The sequence below is a fragment of the Sorex fumeus genome, unplaced genomic scaffold, assembly GCF_029834395.1.
Source record: "Sorex fumeus unplaced genomic scaffold, SorFum_2.1 ptg000003l, whole genome shotgun sequence".
Taxonomy (NCBI): domain Eukaryota; kingdom Metazoa; phylum Chordata; class Mammalia; order Eulipotyphla; family Soricidae; genus Sorex; species Sorex fumeus.
The window spans coordinates 23102572-23130393 of NW_026606060.1; the positions used below are offsets into that span (position 1 = coordinate 23102572).

Consider the following 27822-nt stretch of genomic DNA (forward strand, 5'->3'; position numbering starts at 1 on the left):
TCTCTTAGCTAGAAAACTCTGGGGAAAGTGAGCTGCCTTGCAAGAGAAGTTCTCATAAAGAGACCCATCAGGCAAAGGACTAAGGTCTGCCAACAACTATTAAGTGAGCTGGGAAATTGTCTCCTGACTCTAACCACACTCCCATTTACTGAGTCTAACTTTCATACAAGACCCCAAATATGCTCAATTCCCCAGTAGATTACAAACCATGAGAAACTTTGAATGAGAGATACTCAACAAAATTGTTTTTGGATTCCTAACATGTAGAAAGTACAAAGTAACACCGCTTATTTGTTATATACCATTCAATTTTGGGATAATTTGTTAAGATACCAATAAAAAAATTCTAGCATTGAAAAAGTTAGGAAACCAACAGAGAAAACTGTGATGACTTTTACATATGTTTCATATCATCTAAAAACCATCTTTATTGGGCCAGAGTGATAGAACAGTGGGTAGGGCATTTGCCTTGCACACGGCTGACCAGGTTTCAATCCCTAGCATCCTATTCAATCCCTCTAAACTGACCAAAAGTGAACTCTGAGTGCAGAGCCAGGAATAAACCCTAAGCACCACAGGGTGTGGGCCCAAATAACTAACAATAAAAACAAAATAAAAAAATATTTCCAGCATACCCATTATTATTTATTCAAGCTAGCTCATTATTAACAAATTATTTCACCTTTTGAGGTTTAATTTCTCTTCAGTGAATAGATAACAATAAATACATTAAATAAAAATTCAAAATAAAATTACAGTGATGGGGGAAAACAAAAAGAAAAAAAAAACTGTTCAGTGATCTGTAATTTTGTCCTGACTTTCTAGCTGCTTCCCTGGTCAAGAACTAAAATCAATTTAAACTGCCAATTCTATGACCAAAGTTCAAGCATAAACTCTCCTTCCCTAGTTCTAACCTCCTGCTATCAGTTCTTTGACACTGCACAGAAATCTCACAGCATTTTCTCTATTGCTATAATAAATCTAAAAACCAGTATTTTCCCCCTTATTATAGTGGTCTATAGTAAAGTTCTACTACAAGAGTTTTTTGTAATCATAGAAATAATAAAAACAGATGTCCAGGGTATCTACTACATGGCTATTAAATTCTTGAAAGATGGCTACTATGAGGAATTATATCCAACTAATTGAAATGTAATTCTAAGTGATTATCAAATAGGACATCTAATGTTTAGCAGTTGTGCTTTAACCAGCTCAACCAAAATGATTTGTCACAGTAGCATTTGTCACTTCTGAGAATGTTTTACTCAAACCCTTAATCTCCAAGCTACGTTGCCTCTCTCATATTCACTCTCTCTTCTTGGCTCCCTTCCCTACAGCTCCCTTAAGATACTCCCCAAGGCTGTATACTATATCCATTGTCCCCATTCATCATGTTTTCCCTTGATGATTCCATTCACTTGGTGTTCAAACAGATTCTATTCACTGACAATTCCTCAAAATCGTTTGCCCACTTGAACCTCTCTTGAAAGTCCAGCCCCTGAAAACCATCCCAATTACAAGCCTGATGAACTCATTCTTCATATACCCTAATAAAGTATCATTGGTAAGAGCTTTCTTGATCTTCCAGGCAGACAAAATAAAGGGATATACTATCCAAACTGGTACTTCAGCCTTCTATCAGGCAGGACTGCAGGAGAGAACCCACAAAATTTCTTGGGACACTGCCCCCGCACCTCCACAGTCCTGAAGAAATGGACAAGACCCCTAGTCACTGGTCACCGTTTTACCCAAATCAGAAGTTGCCTGCCTAGAAGACCTGTAAGCTTCACACTTGATTTTCTCCTCTGCGACAAAAGTATCTTTAGGATTCTGCTCAAAGTGACTTCACCAGAAGGTTTCCACAACATTCCAAGAATATAACAAAGACAGTAATTGACATATAACACAAGTATGTTTATATATGCTTCTGGTCTCCCTCCACTGGGATATAACCTTCAACTGCTTTGGTCACTGACATATACCTTAAGATATCAACAGTTACTATATTATGCAAAAAGAAGTCTTGCTTATCTTTGTGCTTTGTGAAACGTAACATCATACATGCATAATACATTAATATAGACTAGAATGAAATCTGAGTTACACCAAATTCTATCAATATCCCCTGGATGAATGTAAATAAATAATCTGAATTAAATTTCCTTCTTTTCTCATAAAATATTTGTGATAAAATTATACAAACAACTGAACAGAAAAATGATGTCAATCTTAAGAATATCCTTAGCTATAACTTAAAGCATATTTTCATTCTATTCATTCTTGGTCAACATGTACCAAATCCTATTGCTAGGATTTCCACCACCATTTCACCCTTTTTCTTAAATAACTTGGTCCTTCATAAGTAACACTACCTGTTATTCACAGTTTTGGTAATGGGCATCAGTAATATTTCTTTTGGCACTGTGGTCTCTTGCCATAATTAAATCAACCTCTTTCTTCAAGAATGTTGTCGTTCCCAACATTCCCATACAAGGGAAGCCTTTATTAATACAATGTCTGTTGTAATTGATGTGCTGCATCTGGTAAGACTGCTAGTAAATTCACGTTATAAAACAAGAAAAATAGTTAACCACTATAAAATTACCTGTAACCTTGACCTTTGACCTCATAACATTCCTCTCATTATCTGAAAATGCTACGTGAAAATGTAATAAAAGCTCACCAAAAACCATGTTATCACATCACAAAGAGATAGCCACAAAAAGATGCCTGTCTTCGAAAACTCTGGAGCTCATTCACCAACGTGACTTGGCGCAAGCCTCAGGCAACCGCAAGCGAGTGTACGAGCTCGCAAAGCAGTGCAGAGAAGCGATAAAGGAAGACCTCAAAAAGAGAAGAGCAGCAGTGCTGGCAGATGCAGCAGAAGCTGGGAAAAGCATTCACAACACCCGCCTATCCTTCGCCAACTACAAGACTAAGATGACTGCCCTCCGACATCCTGATGGATCTATCACATCTTCCAGAACGGCAATGGAGAAGATTAAGTGTTAAAACTTCGGAATTTAAAAACTGCATGGCCACTACTACAGCCACGCGACATCATATGTTATTCATAACCAGCAATAGAACACAAATTGTCTACTATTGCTTTTTCAACAGATCTGAGTGTTGGGGTAAAATCTCAAATAATAATGGTGGGTCTGGTGTCGAAATACTGAATGTGATCAAAGTAGAGAGAGAGTAATGGGGAAATCATCTGCCCCAGGTAGGGGGAGGGTGTGGGATGGGGGTATACTGGGGTTTTTGGTGGTGGAGAACGGGCACTGGTGAAGGTACGGGTGTTTCATTGTATGACCGAGACTTAGACCCAAAAGCTTTGTATCTGCTCTCACAGTGATTCAATAAATAAAATTATAAAAAATGAAAAAAATAGGCAAAAAAAAAAACAACCTCAATACATCAAGGTCCTCCTTGATCCTCCTTACGGATTCACTACCAGAATCTCACCATTCTACAAAGAAGTGATCATCCATGTCAAGAGAGGGGTTCAACAGGGTGAACTCAAACTCTTCAGTGTCACCCTCAAGTGTCACCCTCAAGAACGTCATGCGATGACTAGAATGGGAAGGAATGGGAGTGAAGATAGACGGTCGGCAACTACACCACCTCCGCTTCACTGATGTCATTGTTCTAATAACACCAAACATTAGCCAAGCAGCACAAATGCTGGCCAACTTTAACCGTGAGTGTGAAAAGGTCGAATTGCAGCTAAATCTCACAAAGACAATGTTTATGAGAAAAAACTCATTCCTGATGTTCCATTCGCTCTCAACAGAATGAACATCTCCGAATGTAACAGTTATGTGTACCTAGGTCGAGAAGTCAACATGATGAATGACCTGGCACCTGAGTTGTGCAGGAGGAAGAGAGCAGTGTGGAACGCCTTCAGGAGCGTCAAAGAAAAAGCCAAGAGGACGAAGAACCTCCGGCTCTGGGCACATCTCTTCGATTCCACTGTTCTTCCTGCATTGACATACACCTCAGAGACCTGTGCCCTACAAAAACAGGATGAGAACGCTATTTGGGTCTCCCAAAGAGGAATTGCAAGAGCTATGCTTGGAGTATCACACTTCACTCAAATGAGAGAAAGAATCTGGAGTTCTGACCTCCATTGACGGTCAAGAATCAGGTATGCTGTCTCATTTGCCAAGGCATCGAAAATCAGATGGGCTGGACACATAACGAGATTTGGAGATGATTGCTGGACTAGAGCCATTACCTACTGGATTCCATGGGACGTCAAAAGATCGTGTGGCCGCCCACCTACAAGATGGTCAGACTTCTTCCTCAAGACCCTGAATGATCGGTTTGAGGCTCTTCGCGTTCCTAGAACAAGCAGATGCCATTGGGCTACACTAGCATGTGACAGGGATGAATGGAGACGTTACTGGTGCCTGCTGGAGAAATCAATGAGTAACAGGATGTCAAGTGATCAAGTGATCACATCACAGCTTAAGTATGTCAGCTAGTTATATAAAATAGTCTATGTACAGAAATATTTCAGTGTACACTTAATCTTATGGCCTATTTAAATAATTTCAATTTTCAGTCTGAAATAAGAGCTGTTACTTAGAATTTATTTTAACCAGTTCTTAACATAGATACATGAACCTACATTCCATGCTGAATCATGACTAGAATCTGAATCAAGACAAAGACTGCATAACAAGTCCTTTCCTTGTACAGTTCAAACAAATCAGTGATGGTATATGACACTGTTCAGTATAAAGCCAGAGGAGGGAAGGCTGCTAATAGATTTGTGGAAATCTATTAGCATTTATGGAAATATCAACCTCCATGACTCACTCTATCTACCACACATAAAAATGCAGTTAGCAACTGTTGGTGAAGTCTCAGCAACTTTTTGGTACCGAAAGGTCAAAATATTCACCAAAGATAGAAGAGTCAAAATTAGCTAGAGAGAACAAAGCTTTCAGCTAAATAAAACCATGTACTGCATACTTTTCAAAATATACTTTATATCTGGCAACCCTCATAAAAACTTTTAAAAAACATGCACCAAGATATACAGCAGATAGTTAAATAAAAACATTATAATACTATACATTCACCACAAATTTTTGGTAATGGAGCATGAATTATATTTCTTCTGGTACTTATGATAATTTACCATGACTAAACCAATCTCCTTTATCAAGGTCTTCACATAAAAGAAAACTCAGTATGATATAGGCTGGTAACTAAGCTCAATGAAAAGAATTTCGGTATCAGATAATATATATACAAATTCTAACATAACCCAGCTATTAATTAGCCACGCTCTTAGGTTATCTCCTAGATTATCTCTGTCAGGCTCCTATAATACAGTATTCCCTACCTCCCAGTTTTACAGAGAAGAGTAAATGAAAAATTGTGTGAGACCACAATTCCAGATCAGACTGTATACTAAGGATGCAAAAACAGCCTTTTTCCTCCTCACATGAATACCATAAGCCTAACATGGGAAGTGCAGTTTCTAAAAACATAAGAAAGCAAGCAAAATTGAGAAAAAATGGAATATATTTTTAAAATAATATTTTAAAAAAACTATAAATTTAAAAAACACCAAAGAATAAAACTATTTTTTGGTATTAGCATACAAGACTCAAACTCTAACAATATGTTAACGATCTCTAATTCAGGGGCTTAATGGCTCCAAAATGAGATACAACAATTTTCACACTTTCCTCTGAGGAAACCTTTTTAGAATCATTTTTAGTCAATTATTCATAACATAACAGTAACAACAAGTCTCATGATGGAGAAGTTACTGGGCCCACTTGAGCAAATTGATGAACAATGGGAGGACAGTGATTATTATTATGATTATTATTCATAACAACCAATATAAAATAAATTATTTAGCATCTGCCTTTGGGGCAGGCTTGAGTGATGGTGGGAAAACTCAAAATAAAGATGGTGGAAGGCATAATGGTGGTGGGACTGGTGTTGAAATACTGAATGTAATCAATTACTGTGAACAACTCTTTGAAAATAAATTCAATAAAAAAGACAAAAAAAACCCAAAACAAAACCAAAAAAACCTATTTCTTGGTGTGCCCTCTGATCTCTGAGGACTGCCAGCATAGTTTGGGAATTCAGTGGTGCCAAGATTCGGTCTGGGGGGGCCTTGAGCATATTACACATATGCTTCAGCCCTTGGAACTATCTTCCTCACCCTGGTGCAGAAAATAGACAGAGAGAGAGAGAGAGAGAGAGAGAGAGAGAGGAGAGAGAGCTTTCTTAGGAGTGCTTAAAAACAATGATGAGAAAACAGACTGGCTTCTGAAAAAATTCTTAAAATAGGAAGAAACCATCTTCTATAGAAATGTATGTTTGAATTCAGTCTGGGACAGAAAATATACAAAAGAAGCACAACATATTGTTGACAACAAAGAAAAATGAAGTTGTCAAAAATGACTACAGTTCTTTCAAGCAAACTCTGGAATCAACTGGAAGGAACATCATAGACCAAAGATGAAGTAATGTAACAATCAAAAGATTAGTCCACGTGATTGATCCAATTGATTCACCATGTTCTCTCTTGAACAGATCTTTGTCTTTCTTTCTTGCTCACTTGCTCTTGCTCTCTCTCTCTCCCCTCCCACATTTCTTTAAATTTCTTTAAATAACACAATTTTACTTTAAAAAAAACTTAATTCAAACAAAAATCATTCACTTTTGAAAGATGTTGGAGAAGTAAATGATTAGTTTGAGAATTTGTCGGAGCGGGCCCAGTAAAGTCTCCATTGTGACACTTGTTACTGTGTTTGGCATATTGAATACGTCACAGGTAGTTTGCCAGGCTTTGCCATATGGGCGAGGTACTCTCAGTTAGCTTGCCGGGCTCTCCAAGAGGGGTGGAGGAATCGAACCTGGGTCACCCAGGTCGGCTGTGTGTGAGGCAAACGCCCTACCTGCTGTAATTAGTAAATAAAAAATTAGAAATCCATTCCATTTCCTACACAAACTATATTTTAGGGTCATTAAATAGTTGACAGAAAGTTGTAATTTACTTAGAATTCCAGTCAATAAATGAAAAAGAAATCAACTTGGAGAATCAACACTTTTCAATCCTGTATAAATTAATGGCTCTAAGAATGGTCATGAATTGCTGCAAAAATGATTAAATGAAAAATTACAGATAATTCCCCAGAAGTAGTACACAGATTTAGGTGCTCACCTTTGTACACACTGAGCCCAGCTCAATATGCTACATCACGTCTGATCCCCAAGTACTAGTAGGAATGATCCCTAAGCATAGAAATAAAAGTTGTCCCTGAGCACTGCCAGTGTGGCCCCAAAAGAAACAAAAAGAGATACTTTTAGCCTCATCTTTAAAGTATTTGCTAATTCTAGGTCATGCATATATCAATAATCTATTTTATAAATACTGTCACTGTCATTGTCACTGTTCATCAATTTGCTCGAGCGGGCCCAGTAACATCTCCACTGTGAGACTTGCTGTTATTGTATTTGGCATACCGAATACATCACAGGTAGCTTGCCAGGCTTTGCCATGCAGGCGAGATACTCTTGGTAGCTTGCCAGGCTCTCCGAAAGGGGCAGAGGAATCGAACTCGGGTCAGCCGGGTCGGTCGTGTGCAAGGCAAACGCCCTAACCCACTGTGCTATCACTCCAGCCCTTTATAAATAAACAACAAATCACTTTTCACTTCCCTGAACATACCATGGTGGTACACAACCTATTCATCCTTACTCTCACTCTCCCTTTCTCCCCAGCATAATCTTCAGATTTACTAAAAGGCATTAATCCAAGTTTCTTTCTACACTCAGATCAAGCACAGGCTTGGTGGTGGGGTGAGGAACTTTTCTGGCATATCCTTTTCCTCCCCTCTAAAAGAACTTCTGTGCCATATTTAGCCATGAGTTAACACATTACCTCACCCATTATGAATTGTTTAATGCATAAACACCCTAAGACTCATGAAAAGAATATGCAGCTTGGTATCAGAACACCACTGTCTACCTGTTTAAAAAAACAAAAGAGCAAAACAAAACAAAAACATCATCTTTAAAAGCTACTTTACTTTCCTGTCAGTCTCTATTTTTAAAATGAGCATACTATCGTAGCATTACGGAGAAGGGCCACGATGCTTATATAATTTACAGAGTACAAAAGTACATGTATATTATATTCTTTAGTATCTTCTTGGAACTGCACATCACATCAATTATAAGGTCCTACTAGTTTTTCTTTCCATTTTGAAAAATTCCCTTTCCTCCTGTTGCTGCTGCTGTAGTTACTGCATTGACTGGGTGACACAGGCTGGTCACTTAATTGGGGTGCATATAAGGTATCACGCAGACATCTAGTGGGGTGCTCACACTCAGCTATGAAGCTCCATGAATGACACACTCCAGCTGTGCTTGCTAAAGCACATTTTAGTGTTGCTCACTGGGGGGTAGAATTCTTCAGCTGCAGTGCTCACACACATGCTTGAGCTGCAGTGTTCTCCTGGCTGCAGCATGCCATATATCACATACTCTGGTGCAGCACCAGGGATTCCAAACAGCAAAATCACTGGGACCACAAGAGCATGAAGGCAATTCTGGCAATCAAACTCATGAATTCACGCATATAAAGCAGATGCTTAAGACACTGAGCGATTCCCATCTCCACAAAGTTTACCTCTGATCTCTTGTACACATTTTTACTGTGACTATTATTCTGCAGGCTTTAATGACCTTTTATTGGGATTAGGTAAGTACATTCGAACTTACTACCTGGGCTAAGCACAGTTATTTCTAAGGTTTTTACAATGAAATACTCTAGACAACTATTAAGGAACTGGTTTTTAATGCTTTATGCTCACTCTGTTAGTCCCTTCAATATCTTTTAATTCAGCCAAGATCATTCTCCTGAGTCACCAACTTCCAAAGGTTTGCTTTCCTGTTTTTATAAAACAAAACCCTCTAACTATAAAAATAATATTCCATGCCTCTCTATAACTGATTCCAATTTAAGTGAAATGTAATAAAAAAAAGGGGGGGGGACCAGAGCAACAGTACAGCAGGTAAGGCACTTGCTTTGCATGTGGCCACCCCAAATTTAATCCCTGGCATCCCATTTGGTCCCCCGAGGGCTACGAGGAATAATTCCTGATTTTAGAGGAAGGAGCAACCGTAGAGTATCACCAGGTGTGGCCCAGGAAACAAAAATAAAATAAAGCAAGGAAACAGTATAAATTTATTTTTACTTACTTAATTTTTAATTTGTTTGCTTTTTGAAACCAAATGTATTCTAATACTGACACATACTTACATTACTCTGGTTAACTTACCTCTATCTTATTTTGTTAAATGGAGATAAAAGCACTACTTCATATGGTTGAATGATGTTTACATGAGTTTGTTTATCTGGAGGTCATTTAGAACAGCCCTTGGCACATGGTAGAAATTTAAAGCTATAAATTTAACTAATAAACTTAATAAATTCTCAAAATATTAATTTTTTTAGCTTATTTTCTACTAATTCCCTTACTTCAGTAACATTCATCACCTACTCTAATGATCATAGACTCCTGCAAGATGAAGATTAGCTTGCTAAACTCAATGAATGCTGTACCAAGTTGAACAATTTACTTGTGGGCAATGTGTGTATATACATTTATGTACTCTTAAATCAATTCATCAGTTCTCCTGAGTTCTTTCCTGCTCTGTTTCTAACCTCTGAAAACATAAGATCACTTCTGAAGTAACTGCTCCTAAATTAGTGAAAACCTACCAATGAGATCTAAGTTCTGGAAAAAATGCCCTCCAGTATTCTACTCCCAGGCTGGAGCAATAACACAGCGGGTAGGGTGCCTGCCTTGCACGCAGCTGGCCCAGGCCGACCCCGGTTTGATTCCTCCACCCCTCTCAGAGAGCCTGGCTAGCTACCGAGAGTATTGCGTCCACATGGCAAAGCCTGGCAAGCTAACCCTGACTTATTCGATATGCCAAACAACAGTAACAAGTCTCACAATGGAGACGTTACTGGTGCCTGCTCGAGCAAACTGATGAACAGGAGGACAGTGCTACAGGACAGTGCTATTCTATTCCCACTAGACAGTTGAATGAGTGGATGTTTTCTTGGGATTTCAACAAAATTTAAAATAGGTAGAAATTTATTTTTGGTTGTAAATGTACATAATTTTAACTAAGAGTTAATTGTAAAGCTCTGGGTATCTTAGTTTTAATGATATCCTGCTTTCAATAAGTGTCACTTATTTACAACAGGAAAAAAAATGTAAGAGAAGATGCTTATGGAAAGTCTTCAGATATTATCAGAATGACATTGTTTACAGAAACTAAAACAAATAATAAGTCTTGAAACTCAGTTTCCTTTGTGTCTAGTTTTGTTTGTGCCTAGCAAACAAATAGCTCGATTTCCAAGTTAAATACTGTCCATATTTGGGAATTTGGTTACTTTATTAGTACTACTTTTGTTTTTTAAGCAGTGGGAGCAACTGGAAAAGACCTTAATATGAAAAATCTGTCCAACTGTGCTGCTGTCTTTTTAAATCATTGTCCCACTTTCAGTCAGGACCTCAGCCATTCTAAACAGTGAACACAAAGCCAAAGAGAAGTAAGCAATCACTTTTACAAATAGGAACAGAGTTTCTACTGAAGTAAATATACTCTCTAAACTCATTCCTGGAGACAGATGGATGGAGAGTAACTTTAGAGCAGAAATAAAGTATAGTGCCATAAATGCAGGAAAGGTCAGAATGCAGGAAGTAAAAGTGAGACCTAAAAATTATTTCTCTAAATCTGTTTTCTTTTCCTTTTTCTTCTTTTTAAAATTGGAGCCATACAAAGCAGTATCTGAGGGACCACGTGGCCTGGGGATTGAATGCAGAGTCTGTGTTCTATCAGTTAAGCTAACTATAGGGCCCTATAAACTGTTCTATCTGGAATACACTCTGGAAGGGATCATAGCCCACACTGCCTATATTAACAAGCACTGTAGTACTGTAGCACTGTCCTCTCCTTGTTCATCGATTTGCTCGAGCAGGCACCAGTAACGTTTCCATTGTGAGAATTGTTGTTACTGTTTTAGGCATATTGAATACCTCACAGGGAGCTTGCCAGGCTTTGCCCTGAGGGTGGGATACTCTCGATAGCTTGCCGGGCGCTCCGAGGGGGGCAGAGGAATCAAATCCAGGTCAATATAAAACATAATTTAATACCAGCCCATAGCAATGGAGCAATAGTACAGTGGTAGGGCATTTGCCTTGCATGCAGCTAACTTGGCTGACCTGAGTTCGATCAGCCGAGAGTATCTCACCTGCATGGCAAAGCCTGGCAAGCTACCCATGATGTATTCAATGTGCCAAACACAGTAACAACAAGTCTCACAATGGAGACGTTACTGGGCCCACTCGAGCAAATTGATGAACAACGGGAGGACAGTGCTTTAATACCAGCCAGAAACAACAGACACATTTCACATCCAACTGCAATACATACATAGTATAGGCAAAAAGGCTGCTTACACCTTCCAAAACCTGTTCCCCCAAAAGAGCTAAGTGACTACAACTCGGGAAGTTCCATGTGGAAAAGAGTTATGCCCTGATCAGAAATACAAAATAGTTCCTGGAGAAACCCAATATATAAGTGGAAAGGGGCAAATAAATGATTAAAAATGTCATCTTAACAAGAGATTCTCTAACCTAAGTAATAATACATGTATTCCCCTGTCTGACCAAAATGCTGAGAAATTTGCCCTTTTTCTGTCTATATCAGTATCAGATAAGACAGTCAATTATTCCAGGAAAGTATTATTTTTAGGAATGCGTAAGCTCACAAACAAAAGTAATTACTGTTCTTTGCCTCTAAGTGGTATAAAAGTAAAACTAACCAATCTTGACAAGCAAGATAAATTAGTGAGTTACTCATAAAAAAAAACTTGACTGGAGAAATAGTTAAAAGAATGAGACAAAGAAACAGAGATAGGGGTTAAGGTACTTGCCTTGCATCCAGCCAACCCCTGTTTGATTCCCAGCATACAAATGGTTCCCCTAGCCCAGTTAGACATGATCCCTGAGCAGAACCAGGAGAAAGTTCTAAGCACGGACAAGTATGGCCCAACCCCTACACTCAAATAGACCAACAACAAAGTTGGATTGTGTCCACACTTTCAACTAACATCAAAAGTATCACACCAAAAATAACACCATCATCACTGTAATTGAGAATCCCTAAATCTCTGGATTAAGATCTTTATCGCTCCAAATCTTTTAATATCCTGCTAATACATATTATTTATCAATATAAGGAGTGGATAACCTTATTTTTCTGCCAAAGGTCATTTAGATATTTCTAAGGTCCTTTGCAGGCCATACAATATACAGAGAGAGGCCAAGACCAGTCAGTGAAAAGCGTACATGTCTGGAAGGCAGCTATGCTTATCATTATACTACCAATACACTGGCAGCATATGTGTCTGTACATATGTGCAATGTACCAGGGCCAAATCACAGAAGGCTTATGGGACAGACATTGCCAATCCTGATCTACATAAAAGTATTCAATGGCATAACTTTGCCTACAGAATCAAGTTCAAAATCCTGATTTATCACTAAAGTCTCCTTAAGTTTGATCTTTGTTACCTGAAATGATTTATATAAACAACTTCCAACCAACCTATTCAATTCCCCCTAAATAAACATTAAGAAATTTTAATTTCTCATGCATCCCAGCCTCCTGCTATACTTCTGTAATGACTTTTTTTGGAAAATAATACAACTAAGAAGAAATAGCCTAATTACCATCTCTGAAGCAATGCAAAGATATGAACACCACATCCTTCTTAGATGCAAACACAGAGCTCTTTGGAATGGAGTAAATGAAGCACCACCTAGAAAAAGGTGGACCAGAATAGACCCCTCAGAAATGGAGAAACTATTTGAGAAACTAAAGGTCATATTAAGAATATGAAAGAGAGTAATTAAGAAGTCAAGTCTCTTCTTGACAATGCCCTAGCAACAGGCTCTCACCCAAATGGGGGCAGTTTGGAAAAAGCCTGACTATAAAAATCAACTTTGTAAAAAGAAGTCTGTGTATTCTCTATCTTAGAGATTCGCCCACATCATGCCCTAAGATGCGTGATTCCTTTCATTTACTTTATGGAGGATTCGCCACCTTGGAGATTTCCCACGTTATCAACCTAAGATGTGTACTCTAAGCGTTTTCTCCTGTAGAGAAACCTGTGTTCTCGCACTTCCTCCCCTTTATATTCCTCTAAATAAAATTATTTTACTTTTGGGGTTGAAGTGATAGCACAGAAGGTAGGGCATTTGCCGTGCACACAGCCAACCTGGGGTCGATTCCCAGAATTCCATATGGTCCCCTGAGCGCCACCAGGAGTAATTCCTGAGTGCAGAGCCAGAAGTAACCCCTTTGCATCATCAGGTATGACACAAAAAGGTTAAAAAAATTTTTTTTACTTTCACTATTCATCTTCAGCGATAGCACAGTGGTAGGGCGTTTGCCTTGCACGCAGCCAACATGGCTGACCCAAGTTCGATTCCTCCGCCCCTCTCGGAGAGCCCAGCAAGCTGCCGAGAGTATCTCGCCCGCACAGCAGAGCCTGGCAAGCTCCCCGTGACGTATTCGATATGCCAAACACAGTAACAACAAAGTCTCCAATGGAGACGTTACTGGGCCCGCACGAGCAAATCGATGAACAACGGGAGGACTGTGACTGTGACTGTGATTCATCTTCACAAATTCTTTTCTGTGAGAAAAGGCACTGCTCCTGGAAAACCTGGGCAGGAGCTAGGACTGACTTTCCATTTCTCACAAGAAGCAACTTGTTTGGACACTCCTTTTACCAGTGTCCACTACCCTCCACCAATGTCACCAGTTCTCTCACGTCCACTCATCCACCCCTAGCCTGCCTCTGTGGCAGGCACATTTCCCCTCTGCGTTTGTCCCAGTGTTCCCCCTTCCCTAACTTATTCCCTCCCAATCCTACCCCAGTGGTAAAGCTTAATACTCAAGCCTAGTTCTGCTCTTCATTTCTATTACCTTTGGGCATTTGATATCCCCCTAGGAAGTTTCTTTATCTGTCACATATGAGAGAGATCACTCTGAGTCTGTTCCTCTCCCTCTTACTGATTTCACTCAATATGATGCTCTCCAGATCCATCCACAAAGCAGCAAATTGCATGACTTCATCTTTTCCTATGGCCAAGAAATATTCCATTATGTATATATACCAGTTTCTTTATCCAGTCTTCTATTCTTAAGACATCTGGGTTGTTTCCAGATTTTGGCTACTGTGAATAGTGCTGCAATAAACACAGGATTACAGATGTCTTTTCGGCACTGTGCTTTTGGATTCTTGGGGTATATTCCGAGGAGTGGAATTGCTGGGTCATATGGAAACTCAATTCCTGTGTTTTTTTTTTTTTGAGGAATGTCCATATTGTTTTCCAAAAAGGCTAAGCAATTAACATTCCCACCAACAGTGAATGGGAGTTCCTTTTCCCTTACATCCTTACCAACACTGGTTGTTGTAATTTTCTCATGTGTTTCAATCTCTGTGGTGTGAGATGATATCGCATTTTTGTTTTGCTATCCATTTCCTGGTTTATTAGTGATATAGAGCATTTTTCATATGCTTTCTGGTCACTTGTGTTTCTTCTTTGAGAAGTTTCTGCTCACCTCTTTTCTCCACTTTCTGATAGGGTTGGACATTCTTCATGTAGAATTCTTCAAGAATTCTTGTAGAATGCTTTATATATCTTAGATACTAATCCTTTATTGGATGAGTGTCAGGCAAACAGTTTTTCCTAAACTGTGTGCTGTCTTTGTATTCTGGTCTTTATTTCCTTTGAGGGGCAGAAACATTTTTTTTCAATTTATATATATTTTTTATTTTCAAAAAGTAGTTCATAATAGTTCATTATAGATAACATACAACAAACACCAATCCCACCACTGAGAACTTTCCCACCACAATAAGAGGGAAGTGTGTGAAGCTTGTTGTATTTCATTCTGTAGCCACTTAAGCCCATATATAGGAGAATACAAGCAAAGATGTTAAAGCCAAACAAATGTGTGCTACTTCTCGGGGACAGAGTGATAGTACTGTAGGTAGGGCATTTGTCTTGCATGCAACCGACTCGGGTTCGATTCCCAGCATCCCATATGGTCCCCCAAGCACCACCAAGAGTAATTCCCGAGTGCAGAGGTAGAAGTAATCCCTGAGCATTGCTGGGTGTGACGTTCCCCCCCCCCCCCGCCCCCCCGCCAAAATAAAAGGCCAATGTGTGCTACTTTTGGTAAGTAAGTGGGCTAGAGTGAAAGTGGCTGGAAATTTCCTGCTCCAGGAAATTCTGTATTGCTCTCTTCTGGGAGCTTTACAATCTCTGGATCTTGGCTGTTAATGAGATTACATGGCACAGGGTGGGGGTGGTGAGGGGGGCGCAGTTTGTGGGTAAGACTGCCAAGCTACTAGAAAACTAGGGGCTGGGAGAGGAGGCCCAGTCCCAATCCTAGAGGGCTTGGAGATTTCAGTCACAGGTTCCACATACCTAGGTTTTTCTGCCGGTTTCCTGGGGTGAAGCTCATCCAAGTGTGTGGAAAGGGGCCTTGAGCTTGGCAGCGGCTGGGTTCTAGAGGTTTTCAGCCACTTGGGGCGGGGAAGAAAACTCAAGCCACACCCCTCAGAGGGAGGGGCAGAAGCTTTTTAATGTAATACAGTCCCACTTGTTTATCTTTGCTTTTACTTATTTGGTCAGTGGCATTTCATCCTTAAAGATAACTCTGGCTTCAATGTCAGGGAAAGTTCTGCCTATATTTTCTTCTGTATACCTTATGAATTCTGGTCTGATAGCAAGTTCTTTAATCCATTTTGATTTGACTTTTGTGCATGGTGTTAGAAAGAGGTCTGTCTGAGTTTATCTTTTTGCATGTGACCAGCCAATTTTCTCAAAACCATTTGAAGAAACTTTTCTTGCTCCACTTTTTATATTTTTTTGCTCCTTTATCAGTGATTAACTGACCATATATCTGAGGGACTGTCTCTGGATTTTCTATTCTATTTCATTGATCTGAGAGTTTATATTCCAGTACCATGCTATTTTAATTACTACTGCTTTATAGTACAAATTGAAGTTGGGAAAACTGATATCTTTTTTCCTCTTTTTCCTGGGGATCGCTTTGGCGATTGAGGGTTGTAGAGGAGTATTGTTTTGTTTTGTTTTGTTTGGGTTTTTTTTTTGGGGGGGGTCACCTGGCTCTGCACTCAGGAATTACTCCTGGCAGTGCTGGGGGGGGGGGGGCGGAAGAACCATGCAAAGGCAAACGCCCTACAAGCTGTGCTATCACTCCAGCACTGGGATATTGTTTTTATATGAATTTCAGGAGTGTTTGATGTACTACTTTGAAAAATATCATGGATCCCCTTGTATCCTTACAGGAACTGTACTGAATCTGAATACTGCATTGGGCAGCATTGCCATTTTGATGTTAAACCTTCTAATTCATGAGCAGAAGATGTGTTTCCACTTCTTTGTGTTCTCTTTCATTTCTTTAAATAGCATGTTTTAGTTTTCTTTGTATAGGTCTTTCACCTCCTTAATTAAGCAGATTCCTAGATACTACTTTTCAGAGGAACAACTGTATGGAACTCTCTCTCCTCTTTTCTCTCTCTCTCTCTCTCTCTCTCTCTCTCTCTCTCTCTCTCTCTCTCTCTCTCTCTCTCACCCTCTCACCCTCTCACCCTCTCTCTCCCCCTTCCTTCCCCGCCATTTGAACAGAAGGAAAGCCATTAACTTTTTGTTTTGTTTTGTTTTTTGGGTCACACCCGGCGATGCTCAGGGGTTACTCCTGGCTCATGCACTCAGGAATTGCTCCTGGCGATGCTCAGGGGACCATATGGGTGCTGGGAATCGAACCTGTGTTGGCCATGTTGGCTGAGTGCAAGGCAAACGCCCTACCCGCTGTGCTATCGCTCCAGCCCCAAAAGCCATTAACTTTTATATGCTGTATCCTGGCACTTTATTATACAAATCCAAGCATTTTCAGATATAGTATCACGTCACCTGCAAATAGTGACAACTTAACTTCTTTCTATCCTATCTGGGTTCCCTTAATATCTTTTTCTTGCCTAATTGCTATGGTACTTCTAATACTATATTGAATAGAAGTGGTGAGAGCATGCAACCTTGTATTGTGCCTGATCTTAGAGGAAAGGCTTTTAGGTTTTCCTCACTGAATATGCTTGCTGTGGTTTTCTGGTAAATAGCTTGACTATGATGAGGAAATCTCCTTCTATTCTTATGTGAACTTTTATCACAAATGGGTATTGGATTTTGTCAAAAGCTTTCTCTGCATCTATTTATATATATATATATATATATATGTATATATGTATACATACACACACGTATTTATTTTCTTGTATTGATATACCACATTGGTCGACCTGCATATGTTCTACCATCTATGCATCTCTGGGATTCATTATTCCTACTTGGTAATGGTGTATCATCCTTTTGATGAGTTGTTGGATTCTATTTGCTAGTATTTTTTGTTGAAAATCTCTGTATCTATGCAAAGGGGCTATAATTCTTCTTTGTGTGTGCTGTCTGTCTGCTTCAAGTATCAAGATAATGTCTGCTTCGTAGAAACTGTTTCTGTTTCTTCAGTTTCCTGAAAGAATCTGAGAAGTACTGGCAGGAGCTCTTTAAAAGTTTAAAAGAACTCGCATCTGGGCTTGGGCTTTTGTTTGGGGGAAGACTTTTGGTTAGTGTTTACATTTTCTCAAAAGTGTTAGGTTTGCTCAGATATTCCATATCATCTTGGTTCAGCTTTTGGAGGTTATAGAAGTCCAAGAATTTATCCATTTCTTCTAGATTCTCTCCTTTCATGGGTAGAGATTTTCAAAGTAATCTCTGATGATCTTTTTAATTTCTGTGGTATCTGTTGTGATGCCACCCTCCCTTTCATCTCTGAATTGCTTAATTAAGAGTCTCTCTCTTTATGCATCTTGCTAGTGGTTTGTAGATCTTGTTTAATTTTTCAAAGAACCAGCTCTTGGTTTCATTAATCTTTTGGTTTTTTGAAAAATTCTACTATGTTAATTTCTGCTCTAAGTTTTATTATTTCCATTCTCCTTCCTGCTTTGGGCTCCTTTTGTTAGTCACTTTCCAGTTTCTTAAGCTCTGCAGTTATATTATTTATGTGGGAAGTCATTCACTTTAAATTCTATGATCCTAATAACTTGTGCTATTCAGTTTATTGTACTCAATTCTTTTGTCTTTGGTTTTTTTTTTAAAAAAAATAGGAGTCATTCATACCTGTAAACCTAAACATTCAATTCCATTGTGGGTCAAGGGTCATAATGGAACTGAAAGAGCTTTATTTGCAATCAATGAGCAGTTCAGATGATGGCAGACTCATGCCTTCAAAGCAACCATTTCTTTCTGCTAGGTCACAAGTAAAGGTTTTTATAAGGAAAGAAAAAGGGAAGCAACACAGGCCAATAGGTACCAGGAAGAAATAATAAAATCCCTCAGACTGGATCCAGAGGCATACTTAATCTTATCTGCAAACCTAAACAAAATAAAAGTTAGGCTTTGGGGAGAGGGTAAACTGAGAATAAACAGTTCTTATCTTCAGGCTTTGGGGCACACAGTTGTGCCACTCTAACGGTAATCTTTAGCCTGGTTTCTCTCTCAGCAGTGCTGGGGGGTATGTAGTCTCAGGGATCAAACTCAGAGCCTCAGTTATGCTGGGCATATACTCTACCACTGCAACTATATCCCTTCCCCCAACACCCACAACCCTCTCCACCCAAGGCTATTTTCTCTTAAGAAAGTTTCACCAAGTATAAACAAATGGGATTACATTAAACTAAGAAGCTTCTGCCCTTCAAAAGAAACAGTGACCAAAATACAAAAAGAGCCCCAGAAAAATTATCTACTCAATATCAGATAGGGGCTTAATATCCAGGATATACAAGACACTGGTAAAATTTTATAAGAAAAAAAACCTCCAACCCCATCAAAAATGGGGAGAAGAAATGAACAGAAACTTCCTCAAAAAAGAAATTCAAATGGCTAAAACTCACATTTAAAAAATACTCTACATCACTAATCATCAGGGTTATGTAAATCAAAACAACAATGAGATATCATCTTACACCACAGAAACTGGCACACATCAAAAAGAACAAGAACAACCAGTGCTGGTTTGGATGTGGGAGAAAGGGACTCTCTTTCATTGCTGGTGGGAATGCTGACTGGTTCAGCCTTTTTTGGAAAACAACATGGACACTGCTCCAAAAACTAGAAATTGAGTTCCCATATGATCCAGCAATGCCGCTTCTGGGAATATATTCCGAGATGCAAAAAAGACAAAAAAAAAAAAAAGAAAGAAAGAAAAGAAATGACATCTGCACTTGTATGTTTATTGTGGCACTGTTTACAATAGTGGAAGCTGGAAAAAACCTGATTGCCCGAGAACAGATAACTGGTTAAAGAAACTTTGGTACATCTACACAATGGAATACTATGCAGCTGTTAGAAAAGATGTAATCATGAAATCTGCATGAAGTGGATAGACATGGACAGTACCATGCTAAGCGAAATCAGTCAGAAAGAGAGGGACAGGAATATAATGCACTCATTTGTGGAACATAAACTAACATAATAGGAGACTAATACCTAACAATATTAGAGTTAAGGGCTAGGAGGATCGCAACATGGCTTGGAAGTCAGTCTCACATGCTGTGGGGAAAAGGCAGTTGGGGTAAAGAAGGGACCACTAAGTAAATGAGAGTTGAAGGGATCATTCATAATGGAAGATGCGTGCTGAAAATAGACTATGCACCAAACATGATGGCCTGTTTGTACCTGTATTGCAAACCATAACACCCAAAAGGAGAGAGAGATTAAGAGGGAATGTGCCTGCCACAGAGGCAGGGGGTGGGATGGGGTGGGGGTGGCAGGAAGGATACTGGGAACATTGATGGTGGAGAATGGGCAATGGTGGAAGGATGGGTGCTCAATTATTCTATGGCCGAAACGTAATCATGAAAGTTTGCAAGTCTGAAACTATCTCATGCTGATTCAATTAAAGAAAAAAAAGTTTCTCAACCTCAGCATATTGCAACCACCAAATCTTGCCAGTAAAGTCTGCCTCCTTGCCAGTAAATTCTGTTTATTGCCATATCTATCCTCTCTATCCAGTATTTACAAAAGAAAAATAATTGGGGTGGGGGTATGCTCAAGTAATGCTCAGGAGATCCAGAAGACCCTCCCTGTGAGATTCTTACCAACCAGATTGGCGGTTCAGTGCTAGATGCAGGAATATGGTGTAGCCCTGGTCCTACAGTGCTGGAGATAGAACCAGGGATAGGGCTGGCCACATGCAAAACATGAGCCTTAAACCCAGTACTATCTCTCTGGTTCTAATAAATATAATCCAGAAAAGCTACATTGTATATATTTTAGCATTTCTTTCATCTGTCACAGCATATATAGCACAAAGGACACAACCTTCAAAAGTTCACTATTAATGTTTTAAAAACTAGTGCAGTACAGATTTTTTTTTATTTTTGGCTTTTTGAGTCACACTCTGCAATGCACAGGAGTTACTCCTGGCTCTGCACTCAGGAATTACTCCTGGAGTTGCTCAGGGGACCATATGGGATGCTGGGGATTAAACCCAGGTTGGCCACATGCAAGGCAAACACCCTACCTGCTGTACTATCATTCCAGCAACCACAGTACAGATTTTAAATATATTATCACCTCATACTGCCATCTTGCTTTACTTTTCCAATGAACTTTCTGATTTCACTAGACCACATTGTACCTATGAAGGAAAAACAAAATTCCTGATCTTGTATTTTTTTAATTGAAGTACAACATTTACCCCAATATTTTAAAAAATAAAATTTTGAAAATATGAAAAGTCAGACTAATTTTTGTTTTATTATGCTTAGCAAGTTCTCCGTGATGTATTTGATATGCCAAACACAGTAACAAGTCTCAGAATGTTACTGGGCCCACTCGAGCAAAATCGATGAACAACGGGAGGACAGTGACAGTGACAGATGATTCCTTTTAAAATCTCTTCTAACCTTCTCATTATCTTACTGGAGACGTTTGATATTTACTATAGATATAATATCTAAATTAAATCTCAATACTCTGGAAAAGAAAAGAGGAAACCTGGAAACTTGGAGAATTTAATTAATAACTAAAGTCATACAACAAGGTAGAGAACTCAAATTTTAAGACCTAGCTAAATTTTTACCCATGTTCTTCTCTTCTCATACCCATTTCTCCTAGTTCTAAACAGTTACTAGCTTAGGCCAGGCCATCCAGTTCAAAGGTGGTATTTTATAAATAAGTAACTCAAAAATGGACTTCAAAACAAGCTTTAAATATAGAATGTTTCAGTAGTTCTCACTGAAATTACTGGTACCAATCTCTCTAGAATGAACTACAATGTTTCACTAAAGAAATTCAATAAAGAAAAAAATTGCTTTCACTGCTAAAATAATTTGATCCAACCTCTTACTGTCAACAAAATTGAGTTAAAAAGTAACTGAAACTTTATTAATGCTGGTATTTCGGTACAGTATTTCATCCTATCTACTTAAACATTTATATTTTGAGTGGGTCACATACATCAGTGATCCAGGGCTCCTCCTGGCCCTGTGCTCAGGGACATAACCGGTGCTGGAAATGGAACAGGGATGGCATATGTCAACACATGTGAGACCACACCTCTACTCCCTGTACTATCTCCCCAGGCCCCCATAAATATTTACTTTAAAGATAATAAATTTCAAGCAATTTCATAAAGACATATTAGTCAACATCTTAGTGTCAAAATAAAACAATTCAGAGACATATCTTAGTTAAACTAAGATATGGGCCTTTAGAGTAGACATGTAACATCCCTGAGATTAGTTCCCTATCTATAAAAGAGGAGGTAGAAAAATACCTACCTTTAATAATGTTTTCTTTCAACATCTACCTTAATAGTTGCTCTTTTCTAAGTATATACTTTTATCAGAGGCCATTTGATAAAAGTATATACTTACAAAAGAGCAATTATTGCTACTGGGATTTCTATTACCATACCATCATAAGAATTTTAGGGACCAGAGATATGTGGTTCCAAGGAGGAGTACACACGGCCTGCGTATGTGAGACTCTGAGTTTGATCTCCAATGCGGTTTCCCCACTACCCCCACCCCCCAATTCATCTAAAAAACTTAAGAAAGTCAATTAGCTTAGTTTTTGTTGTTGATACTGTTGCTACAATGTCAGAGATCACACCCACGGCCAAACCCATGCAAGGCATGTGTTCCATACCACATGTCTGGCCCAATATATTCCATTAGCTTTACACAGACATTTATAGTAAGCACTGTTCTCTTAAGATTTTAATCTTAACTTTTTTTCTAAAATTATAGAAAAAATAAAAATGTCCTACCATCAAGTTTCCATTTATAGTTGCTTTGACAATAATTTTCTTCATAAATAAACTATTTCTCTGTCCAGTCTATCATTTTTCTATTTTAGTTAAATAAAGTTTAACTTCTTTTTTTTAACCATTTAAAAAACTAAGACAACTCTGAACCAGAAATATAAGAAAGGTGGAGACCAAGTTAATACAGCTAAGCAAGATAGCTTTCTGCTATCAATCATTACACTGCTCCTAGATTTGAACCTGAACAAAGGCCATTCACTAAATTAAAGTTTTTAAATTTACAAATACTTTAATGAAACAGTGGCTCTCAACTCCAGAGTATTAAACATATAAACTCCTATGTTTATATGAAACAGAGAATAGTTGACTTCTGCATTATTCTCACAGTATAAATCCATCAATGAATATGCCACCTAATAAGTCAGCTACCAGCTGAACATTTTACTCAATGACACTCTTACCTTAGATTTTATTCTGAATAAAATCTATAAATCAACACTTATTATATTTCTCAAATCTAATACTTATTTGCATTCTCAAAATGCAAGAGTAAAAGACAAATTAAAAATAAAGTGGGCAAAAGGACCTGTACAAAGAAAACTACAAAACGCTACTTCAGGAAATAAAAGAGGACATGAGGAAATGGAAAGATATCCCCTGCTCATGGGTCGGGAGACTTAACATTGTCAAAATGGCAATACTACCAAAAGCATTGTATAAATTCAATGCAATCCCTATAAGGATACCCATGACATTCTTCAAAGAAATGGAGCAAACACTCTTGAAATTTATATGGAACAATAAGCCCCCACGAATAGCTAAAGCAATTCTTGGGAAAAAGAAAATGGGAGGAATCAACCTCCCGAACTTCAAACTGTACTACAAAGCAGTAATAATTAAAACAGCATGGTACTGGAACAAAGGCAGAACTGCAGACCAATGGAACAGGGTTGAATACACTGACATCTCTCCTCAATCATATGCTCATCTAATCTTTGATAAAGGTGCAAGTAATGTGAAGTGGAGTAAGGAAAGCCTCTTTAATAAATTGTGTTGGCATCACTGGATGGCTACATGCAAAAAAATAGGCTCAGAACTCTGCCTAACACCATGTACAAAAGTAAGATCAAAATGGATTAAAGACCTCAACATCAGACCAGAAACCATAAGGTACATTGAAGATAAAGTTGGCAAAACCCTCCATGACATTGAAGCTAATGGTATCTTCAAAGATGCCACGCCACTGGCCGAGCAAGTGAAAACAGAGATAGATAAATGGGACTATCTTAAACTAAGAAGCTTCTGCACCTCCAAAGAAACAGTGACCAAAATACAAAGACAGTCTACAGAATGGGAAAGGATATTCGCCGAATACACATCTGACAAGGGGTTGATATCCAGGATATACAAAATACTGGTTAAACTCCACAAGAAGAAAACATCCAACCCCATCCAAAAATGGGGCAATGAAATGAACAGAAACTTTCTCAAAGAAGAAATCCGAATGGCAAAAAAGCACATGAGAAAATGCTCTACATCATTAATCATCAGGGAGATGCAGATCAAAACCACAATGAGATACCATCTCACACCTCAGAGACTGGCCCAAATTCAAAAGAACAAAAGCAACCGATGCTGGCGTGGATGTGGCGAGAAAGGGACACTCCTTCACTGTTGGTGGGAATGTCCACTGGTTCAGCCCTTCTGGAAAACAGTATGGACGATTCTCAAAAAATTAGAAATTGAGCTCCCATTTGACCCAGCAATACCACTCCTGGGAATATATCCCAGAGAGGCAAAAATGTATAGTCGAAGTGACATCTGCACTTGTTTGTTCATTGCAGCCCTCTTTACAATAGCCAGAAACTGGAAGAAACCTGAATGCCCAAGAACAGATGACTGGTTAAAGAAACTTTGGTACATCTACACAATGGAGTACTATGTAGCTCTTAGAAAAGATGAAGTCATGAAAATTACATACAAGTGGTACAATATGGAAAGTATCATGCTAAGCGAAATGAGTCAGAAAGAGAGGGATAGACATAGAAAGATTGCATTCATCTGGGGGATATAAAGTAACAAAGTATGAGATTAACACCCAAGAATAGCTGAGATCAGCACCAGGAGGATTACTCCATAACTTAGAGGCCAGCCGGGTATCCTAGAGGAAAGGGCTATTCAGATAGAGAAGGGAGCACCAAATAAAGGATGTTTGGAGGATCCTCCCAGGAGGGGAGAAGCATGTCGAAAGTAGACTATGGACTGAACATGTTTGCCACTCAATGCCTCTTTTGCAGACCACAACACCCAAAAGGAGAGAGAGAACACAGGGGATTGCCCTGCCACAGAGACGGGGGGATAGGGGGATGGGGGTGGGAGGGATATTATCCATGGTGGTGGAAAATGGGCACTGGTGGAGGGATGGGTATCTGATCATTGTATAATTGAAACCAAAGCACAAAAAATTGTAAATCTACAACTTTAAAAAAAAATAAAATAAAATAAAGGGGGAAAAAAAAAAAGAAAATGATGGACATAAAAAAAAAAATAAATAAATAAAGTGGGCAAAATAAATAAATAAATAAATAAAGTGGGCAGGACACTTGCCTTGCCAGGAATAAACCCTGAGCAATGCCCCATGTGGCCCAAAAAAACAAGAGAGGGGAGAGATAAAAATGAAAATTACAACGGAGCAAATTTTTATAGTTACAAATCATAATTTAATCTAGCCCACAGATGATTATTTTTATCCTTCAATGAATTTTATTTTTAGTTATTTGCTAATGGATCTTTAACGTCTAGACCTACAGGTGCTGCACTGCACTGTCCTCCCATTGTTCATCAGGCCCAGTAACGTCTCCATTGTGAGACTTTTTGTTACTGTGTTTGGCATATTGAATACGTCATGGGTAGCTTGCCAACGTTTGCCATGCGGGTGAGACATTCTCGGTTGCTTGCCGGGCTCTCCGAGAGGGGCAGAGGAATAAAATTCAGGTTGGCCGCGTGGGCTGCATGTAAGGCCCTACCTGCTGTGTTATTGCTCCAGCCCTAGACCTACCAATTAATTTATAAATAAATGTATTTATATAAATGTATTTATTTGTAAATAAGTTTATTTATAAACACGTTTTATTTATTTATAAATTTCTGGCCCCTTTCCTTCATTGACTTTGTAAATTTTGTTTTGTTTTACTCTGGGGTTAGACCCAGTGGTGCCCAGGGGCTAAGCCCAACTTGGTGCTCGGGAGTTCTTTCTGTCAGCACTCAGGGGATCATGCAGTATCAGGGATTAAATCTGGACCTCCTACGTATAAAGAAGGACACCAGTCCTTTGAACATCCTCTCCAGTCCCCCTTTATGGCTCACGTTGATATCATTGTTGTGATGACTGTGGTGTGCACACATGACTAGCTATGGTGCTTGGACTATTAACTATGGTGCTTCCAAGGGGTTGCACATCATATTCTGAGACCAGCACAACCTGCCATGGCACTCACCCTCACTGAGGGTTGGACACCTGACTTGCAATACTTGCAGACGTGCCTGCCAGGGATCACTCTCTTGCTGAAGCATACGAGTTAAGGTCATGGAGCTCACTGGAGATCACACTTCTTAGCCATGGATGCTCCCTGAAAGTCACACTCCTCATTTATTTCCACTTCATAACATAATAAAACTGTAACCACAAAGCAATGAGGATCATTAAGCCCTTATATACTTAGCGGCAGGAGAGAGAGTTCAGCTGTTAGGATGCTTGCCTTGCACAAGGCCGATCCAGCTTCCATCGCCTATACCACATAGGGACCCTGAGCACTGTCAGGAGTGATCCCTGAGCACAGATCCAGGAATAAACCTTTAGCACCGCTGAGTATGGTCCAAAAAAAGCAACAATAAGAATTTTTTTTTAATTTTTAAACAAAACTTTTTTTTTCGAAGTAACTATTCTGAATTATCTAATTGATTCACTCCCTTCACCTGTTCACAGTTACATGGTTTCAGATTTAAAGGCATTTCACTTCCTTAACTGCTAATTTTCCATTGATCTCATGATGGCAAAATGTATTTTGGGAAAAACAACCACAAATTATTACGTAAATAGAATTTACAATGGGAGGGTTGGGAAAGAGAGAAGAAGACAGGTCTAAAATATCAGAAACTGACTGGGCAATATTCCAAAGAAGCTTTAGAGAACCTGTAGTTTTCATATCAACCAGGAAGCTAAATATTTTTTAAACATTTGCTTTAGGGGGTGGAAGAATAGTATGGCAAGCAGGTAGGGAAAGTGCCTTGCACACAGCCAACCTGGGTTCAATCCCCAGCAACCTGTATGGTCCCCAAAGACTTCCAGAAGTGATTTCTGAGCACAGAGCCAAGAGTAAGCCCTAAACGCTGCCAGGTAGGACCCAAAAACAATATAAATAAAATAAAATAAATGTTTGCTTAAATATGCTTTTCTGAACCACTTACTGAGGTTCGGTCAAGTTCTCCATCTGCCAAACCTGCCTCCATAGTGAAAGAAGATAGATTTATGCTTCTCTTTCCATCAAAGTTCAGCCATCCTGTAAAGGTGGAAAACCTAGAAGACAAAAATCATATGATTAGGACTGGTATTCAGTTGTAATATGTAGAAAATAAAGCAACGAGACTCACAAATAAATCTCAGAAGAGAGCAAAACACCTCAGAGATGCCTCTAGACCCCACGCCAGGCTGTCTCTTAGGAGGCAACCCAGAGTGGGTCAGGCGAGTCCCTCCGCCTGCTCTAACAGAGCCCTGACAGTCGAAAATTCCCAGAACTCTATCGTTGCCATGCAAACGGCCTATTTCCACAGACGTGGATGAGTCTTATCCATGAGTGAATCTGCTGAAAAACTCAGGTATGTAAGTTTTGTGACCAAAATCTCCAGGCTCACACGGAGTTGGGAATGGGCAACCTCGCTCCAACTCCCTGTTCTAGCAGTCAGTCATGCCCACAAACTGCCTCTGTCACCATATAAACTCATTAATGCCATGATCCAGAGACTCACAAATAAATCTCGGGAAAGCAACATGCTCAAGATGCCTCTGGACCCCAAAGCCACCATCCAGTTAAAAAATTAACTCCAGCTGTGATGCATTCACCCGATTTAAAATTTTAGAATTTCTAGATAACTCATACTCTACACCATGAATGTACCAAGAGTAGCACACCACATCTGATGGGGTGTTAAGTAGAAGGCAACCAACGTAAATAAAAATATATATGTGTGTGTGTGTATGCACGCACACACACACACACACACACACACAAAAGAACACAAGGCTCACCATTTAAGAACATGTTTAAACTCTTA

General features: G+C 39.1%; 1 protein-coding gene across 4 annotated transcripts in view; it reads right to left on the reverse strand.

Moving 5' to 3' along the window:
* The window catches only part of OSBPL8 (oxysterol binding protein like 8), a 197219-nt gene that overhangs the window by 106062 nt on the left and 63335 nt on the right, over positions 1 to 27822 (reverse strand). For 3 of the 4 annotated variants that reach the window (XM_056114713.1, XM_056114706.1, XM_056114730.1), the window contains one exon: positions 26959 to 27067. In XM_056114713.1, coding sequence (XP_055970688.1) covers positions 26959 to 27000 — 42 coding nt within the window. In that variant the 5' untranslated portion in view covers positions 27001 to 27067. Of the gene's footprint in view, positions 1 to 26958; positions 27068 to 27822 lie in introns of those variants that run through there. The other variant, XM_056114740.1, reaches the window with a different exon arrangement.